At 35.1% G+C, this 7,412-nt stretch overlaps 1 protein-coding gene across 2 annotated transcripts; it reads right to left on the minus strand.

The window, feature by feature from the left end:
* Positions 1-437: 437 nt before the first annotated feature.
* Positions 438-6,858, minus strand: LOC104244715 (MDIS1-interacting receptor like kinase 2-like). 2 transcript variants are annotated; one of them, XM_070160182.1, is made up of 3 exons: positions 3,346-3,521; positions 1,401-3,239; positions 438-964 (listed from the first exon to the last, which is right to left on the minus strand). In XM_070160182.1, exons 1-2 carry the CDS (start codon positions 3,390-3,392, stop codon positions 1,562-1,564), a joined length of 1,725 nt encoding a protein of 574 aa, XP_070016283.1. In that variant the 5' UTR covers positions 3,393-3,521; the 3' UTR covers positions 438-964; positions 1,401-1,561. The 2 variants fall into 2 exon arrangements, with proteins under 2 accessions (XP_070016283.1, XP_070016282.1); XM_070160181.1 differs by having other exon boundaries at positions 1,401-6,858.
* Positions 6,859-7,412: the final 554 nt, after the last annotated feature.

Here is a 7,412-nt window from a genome sequence, read left to right on the forward strand (position 1 = left end):
TTATTGTTTTATAACATTTTAGATATTTTGAAACTATAAATGATCTCATTAAAGGTATAATGAGAAATTTAAAGTTACATTATTTTTAAATATAGAAAGGTAATATTCATTTTGGAATAGATTCAAAGAAAAAAGTGCAACATAAATTTGGATAGAGGGATTAGGTCATCTAATCTTGCAAAACTGCAGTTTCACAAAATTGGTGGGTTCCAGACAGAAATATCAGTGCAGAATAACTGTTTAATTGGTTCTCAAGAAGCTTGAGAAACAGCTCCAGGTATGCTCTATCTGACTATCTTAATTATCTGTCCCTTCAGGGGAAGTTGCAAAACCAACTTTCTCTATCTCTGACATTTTTATAAAGGATTAACTCAGTAAAAGTTAATCTTTTCTTTCAATCATGAACTCTTCCCAAAAGTAAGAAAAAACAAGTGGAAGAGTAAACAGTAAGAATTACATACTTTAACTTCTAGCTCACGATCAACGTTTTCTTTTTGCAATATATGTACTCTATTATTAGTCTATTGCATAAATATGGTAATTTGCAGTACAAGAGGAGAAACGCCACAACAGCTAATGTAAAGGGTGAAAACACACAAAGTTTAGGTACTTCCTAATTCAAGATCAATCACTTGGCCTAAAGTAATAAAAGGAAAACAGTTATTCATAAGTGGCTTTTCTTTGGCTAAAGATGTAGAAACTTGTTGCATGGTTGGCCTAAGTTGTGGACTGGGATGAAGACATGTCAATGCTATCTTTGTGATGTTGATCAATTCTTCAACCACTCTAAACGGAGGTGATGGCCGTTGATCAATGAAATCCTTTAACAATATGTCAAGGCCGGTTTTTGATGATATAGCCTGAGCAATATCGGCTGGATGCCTACCTAAAATCACTTCCAATGATAGCACTCCAAAGCTGTAGGTATCACAGCTTTCATCTACCTCCATAGTGTAAGCAAGCTCTGTATACACATGCGAATCAAGAAGAAAAGGAATATTCAGAGGCACAATTTCCATAACGAAGAGAAGCCGAGCAGAACACGACATAATGAAAATGACATAAAACTCAAAAGCAAATGGTTTACTGTGACACCCTAGGTAAATCCCACATCGACAAAACACGGGAGAGATGCTAAGTATATAAGTAAATAGGCCTTAGACTCTAGTGACGCATTTTAAACCCGTGCGGGCCTAAGCCCAAAGTGGACAATATTACTAGTGGATTGAATGAAAAACATTAAGAACATTATCTCAAGGAGAATGTTTTTTGTCATATACATTTTGACTTGCACTACAAATGGAACATACTGCTTAATTTTTTAGTAATTGTGATTCTTGAAATTCATGAATATAATATATACATAGGGGTTAGTCTAAACTTAAATATATAGAGCATACCTGGAGCAACATATCCAAAAGTCCCAGCAAATGAAGTCCAATTAGAGGAGTTAGGCCTTAAGAGTTTTGCTGTACCAAAATCAGAAAGATGGGGCCTGTCTTCGCAATCTAACAAAACATTCTTACTGGATATATCCCTGTGAAGAATAGGAGGTGAACACTCATGATGCATTTGCTATTCCTTTGACAATGTCCATCCTCTTAATCCAATCTAACTCTGTCGCTTTGACATCATTTCTTAGTCTCTCTGACAAGCTTCCTCCTTCCAAGAACTCGTAAACCAAGAAAGAATGTTTTGCATGTGAACAAAATCCATAAAGCTTTACAATATTACGATGGCGGATTAACAACAATGTTTTTGTTTCATTTTTAAAGCCTTTCAAGCTGTCCAATTCACCATCATCTAAAGGATGAAATTTTTTCACCGCGACCACTTGCTCGCTTGGTAACTCGACCCTGAAGACACTTCCATGTCCTCCTTTTCCTATGCAATATTTGCTGTTAAAGCCCTCTGTTGCTGCAATGATGTTCTCATATGTCATCTTCCCATCGAAGCTCCAAATGGAAAAGAGATCCTTTGTTTGTTCTCTTTGCTCAACTTGATTTTTCCTTTTCCAGGATGTGGTAAAAAGAAGATAAATGATCACCATCAAAAGAAGAACACCACCCAAACTAAAAAGCATCGTCGAGATTTTTATTCTTTTGTTGGTGATTACAGATGAAGAGCAAGGTTTCAATCCAATGAGGTGGCCACACAAGCCTTTGTTGTCTCTTAGTTCTTCAAGCGACGCATTCTGAAAAGCTAAGATATTAGGAACAGGGCCGACCAATTGATTATTAGATATATCAACAAACCTCAAACTAAGACACTGATCCAAACTTGATGGGATCGAACCAAACAACTTATTATGCGAAAGATTCATTAGCTCCAAGCTTTGTAATCGTTCCAGTTGCCATGGCATCTCACCATTAAGCATGTTATGACTAAGATCCATATTTTGTAAGAAGCGCAAGTTCCCCAAGTGTGAAGGAATACTTGCTTCCAACATGTTTTTGCTTAAATTCAAGCTCAATAGCTGCACATTGTTTCCAATTTCTTGTGGAATTATGCCACTGAGATGATTTGCCGCCAAGCTAAGTTTTGCAAGCAAAGAAAGCTTCCCAAGTTCTGATGGAATACCATCAGAAAGTTCGTTACCAGACAAATCAAGCTCAAAAAGTAGCTTTAGGCTATCCAAGCTTCTAGGGACCTTGCCAGTGAAATTGTTAGAGGAGAGATCAAGCACCTGTAAATAAGATGCATTTCCAATCTCAAATGGAATAGATCCAGATAAATTGTTGTTTGACATCTTCAAACAGGTTACTTTACCACAAAGTCCCCATTGTGATGATAGCTCTCCATGCAACTCATTGTGACTTAAATCAATGTAGTCTAGATTCGGATATACACCGAAAGCTTCTGATATTTTTCCTGATAGTTTATTGTTTTCGAGTCTGTCCCTGGATAACTTGGAACAATTTCTCAAGCTTCTTGGGATGCTACCGATTAAACGATTATTTTGCACTGATATTTCTGTCAGGAATCCACCAAGACAAACATTATGAGGCAAATGACCAGAGAGATAGTTATCGGCTATGTGAAACATCTCCCAGTTGGTAATGTTTTCCAACTCTAGTGGAAGGGGTCCATTGAGTTTATTACTGAACAATCTCATATCAACAAGAGATTTTAAGTTCCCAAAGCTTGGAGGAATGGGACCATACAATCCATTTTGACATAAATACAATGTCTTTAGCTTAGTCAAGTTTCCAATGGATGAAGGAATCGGCCCTGAAAGCCTGTTTTCACAAAAGGATAAAAAGAGCAGGTTGCCTAAGTCTCCAATTGATGTTGGTCTTTCACCTGTGAGACTGTTTTTGGACAAAGTCAAAGAGTACAACTTACTCAAATTTCCAATAGAACTTGATATTTGACCCGTAAGATTGTTCCATCCCAAATCAACATCCATCAAATGTGTCAAAGACCAAATCTCCTGAGGGACGGGTCCTGAAAGTGTGTTGCTATGAAGATACAAGGACTTCAAGTTGGTCAAGTTACCAAAAGAAGTGGGAATAGAGCCAGCAAATATGTTTTTTGACAGAAAGAGATCTTTTAAGGAATTCAACATCCCTATTTCTCGTGGAATATGCCCAGAGAATTTGTTGTAATCAAGGTATAAAAAACTCAAACTTCTCAACAACCTTATTTCAGGTGGAACCATTCCTGAAAAATCATTGTAGCCTAAGTCAAGGTAACTCAACCTTGAAAGATTGAATATGTTGGTGGAAAGAGTACCATAGAGTGAGTTATTGGGTAGGCTTGATCTGATGAGATAGGAGAAGGATGAAAAATCAAGAGAGTGAAGGGTACCCTTTATGCTATAATTTGACATATTCATCTCAGTAACTCTTCCAAGGTTGTCGCAACGAATGCAGTCCCAATGGCAAGGACTTGTGCTTGTATTCATCCAAGAAGAAAGAAGTAATTGGCTTTCACTTTCAAGGCTGGCCTTCCATGTTAAGAGGGCAAGTACATTTGCAGTGGAAGAGGTTTCAGAAGTATTAAAAATGTATTTGGCAGAAACAAATGGAAACGCAGTGATGATCAAGATAACTAGCATATATAGGGAAGGAATAGGATTCCATATTGGCTTATCTACTGGGACGCTCATTTGTATTAAACAAGAAAATGTATTCAACCAGTACAAGCTTTTCAGTATAGCAGTTTGCTGGATCACATGAGTAATTACTGTATTTATAAGAAAATAAACTCAGCTTTGGTAATATTTCTTTTTCTAGTTTCAGACTTCTTCTTACAAGATAAGACTTAGTTTTTTTACAAGTCAAAAGATCCTTCAGACTATAAATAATTCTTTTCACCTTTTGATTCTTCATTTCTGATTTTTTTCTGAAAAGTTAGTCGTTATAGATAATGTATTGACTCCTTCTCAAAAAATAATGTATTGGCCTCTAACTTGATGACAAAAACAAAGAGAGAAAAGGTTAAGATAGAGAAGAGGAAACAATGATAGTGATCAAGTAAAAAAGGGACGCCTCAAAAGAAAAGCAAAAGCATTTCCATGGGAAAAATATATATGTTTTTTTTTTTTTGATAAGATAATGGTATATATGTTGGTAGTCTTTCTTCCCAAAACAAACATCTTTTTTGATAAAAAGTACTAAAGTATTGATTAAGAGTGAAAAAGAAACTAGATATTTAATATTGATATAGTGCAAGTATATTTGTAGAAATTGTTGCTGTGGAGTATCCAGTCAGAATTTCTTTTGATCTACTGGAATCAATAGAGCAAAGCAAACTAAAACATAAAACAGTTATATTATAACTTATGTGGACAACAAGTATATAACTATATATAAAGAAAAATTAAGATGGCAAAGACAAACAGTGGAAGAAACAACATATCAAGATTTTTACATGAAAAATATCTTCAAAACTGTCCAATTTAGGCAAATTTTCTGTCTAAACAATGTATTGTAACTCTTGAAATGCCTATGGACTAGCCATTCAAGCACAGAAACCACCATCAATCACCATGACTTTCGAAAAGGAGTTCGACAGTTATTTAAAAGCGCCTAAATTTTTTCCTTAATTTTCCAAAATGTACGATGGCTAGTAAGAAAATAATGAACTAAACAAAGGCAAACGAAAACATCAACCAAAACATCTAAAACGGATCCAATAGCAGAGATGTCAACCAAGAGATGCCTGCTTTAAGCCACTTCTGATATATTATTAAGAAAGTAGAACAGTGTATTGCCTCAAAGTGTAACACCATGCCCTTATTTTAATGTTCCACTAATTGTCCGTTTTCATTATTTTAATGTCTCATGGTTTAGTAGTTGTTAATGGTACTAAAAGGTAGTGACATATAGTGTAATTGGTAATATGATATAGCTGCTATCTGTTCCAATATGGTTGTTGCTGGTAACTTTATTGTTTAGGAAAGATTGTTGGTATTTAAGCACTCAGAAATGGACTTTTTGTGTTCACAACTGTGTTGTGTTACAATGTATTTTGCCCCATGTATTCTCCACCTTCTGGAAGCTATTAATATTATAGCATAGATTATTATACTTTCTAACAAGTTAGCTAACTACATAATCAACCAGGTTCACGCGTTTAATACGTATCTTACATGAACTTGTTTAGTACCAATCTTGAAAAGCAGAATCATCACTAGGGCAATAAACGAGTGAAAAATTCAAAGGTCGATGTCCAATAATTTGATCCAGAAAAGTACTAACGATTTCAAAATAAACAAAGAAAAGCCACTTACCAATCCATCACCTATAGTAAATTTATGAAAAAAACCCAGATCGACTTTTTCCAAAAGCAAACTGTATACGGTCAAAATCAGGTATGCCTGATTTTCCGGGCTCGAGAAGTCGCTTCAAGCCCAAGTTCAGGTAAGATCGAGTTCGAGCTCGATGGACCAAACTCGAACTCGAAGACAGAATGCTGTGCCAGAGGATCGAAGTGTTCGAGAAATATCGGAGCCAAGTATAACCAACTCTGAAATAGTGCCGTTATGAGTTTGTTACATAAGGACAAGATTCTCGCCACGTCCCCAAGATCATGGCGTAAATTTCGGAATTAATTTGTACGAATTAGTACAAATCCGTATTAGGCGGTTATACAGCTGTCCCAATAAGATTTTTTTACTGTAAATGGAAATGTACCTTATTTAGGGCTCCCCTCCTATATAAAAGGGACCCCAATCATTTGTAAGAATAATCTAATCATCGGCAAATAATATATTATCTTACTTTCTCGCTCATTGTTCATCAGAGTTGTACTTTAACTGTATCATTCTTGCTTTCTTGTTCTAGACCATCTCGAGGTCACTAGGCTCGAGGTCGAGACTGACCTATCTACTGGTTTGATCTTACTTATTTTCTTCCTCTATACTTCATATTGCTTGATTATTAATTGGTATTGAACTAGATCACATATCTTTAAAACCACAAATCAAATTTAATTGTTACTCGTAATTTCGGAGTAAACACAAACCATAACAATCAGCAGAAACCCCTCATTCCAAAAAAATAAAAATGAAAGCTTGATTTGGATCTATAGCAAAAAACCCCAGAACCCAGTTTAGGCACAAACAAAATTCTGAATTGATTAAAGGGGGTGAATAGCTTGATTAAAGTTCAACTTGAGTTTCTGTATAAACACATGCAGGTATATACACTCATAATTCTCTCTGGTAAGTAGATGGAAAGTAAGTGAAACTTCACACCTGGGTATAGCGATTCCTAAATGCAACGTTCACTTAGGTCCGACGAACCCAATGCAAGAAGCTCCCAATTCTTTTCCGAAATGCGTTGTTCACTGATTTGCCAACTATTAGGGCTGGTGATCGATTTGGAGAAAGTATTGTTCCCTTATTGGTGTTCTTCGTTTTGGACGAATCATATCAACGGCACGTGGTGTTCCCTTCATTTTTATCTCGCCTCTTTGGCAAAATTTTTAAAATTATTTTGGTGAAAAATAATTTGTGTTTGACTAATTAATTTACAAAATATTTTTGAACAATAATTAGTAGTTGACCAAGTTTTTAAAATTTTATTTTCCTTCTTTGTATGTCTAAACTATGCCATTACATAAATAATTATTTAAAATTTATTGTTGTCTCTATATCAATGTATATCACAATAAAAAATATATTGTTTGCATATTGCAATGTATAACACATCAATAATATGTATCCCAAAATACTATCACAAGTTTAGATATGCAAACAACAACAATTACAACAACAAACAACAACAACAAATTCAGTAAAATCCCACAAGTGAGGTCTAGGAAGGTAAAATATATGCAAACCTTACCCCTACCTTATGACGGTAATAAAGAAGTTATTTTCGAAAGACCCTCGGCTCCATATTTAGACATATAAAGAAAGAAAATAAAATTTTAATATACACAAAGAAGGAAAAAAATTGTGA

Source organism: Nicotiana sylvestris, chromosome 10 (genome assembly GCF_000393655.2).
Source record: "Nicotiana sylvestris chromosome 10, ASM39365v2, whole genome shotgun sequence".
Classification (NCBI taxonomy): domain Eukaryota; kingdom Viridiplantae; phylum Streptophyta; class Magnoliopsida; order Solanales; family Solanaceae; genus Nicotiana; species Nicotiana sylvestris.

Bases quoted from the DNA above. Each gene is read 5' to 3' on its own strand.
- LOC104244715 (XM_070160181.1), bottom strand. From the start codon at position 4,111: ATGAGCGTCCCAGTAGATAAGCCAATATGGAATCCTATTCCTTCCCTA.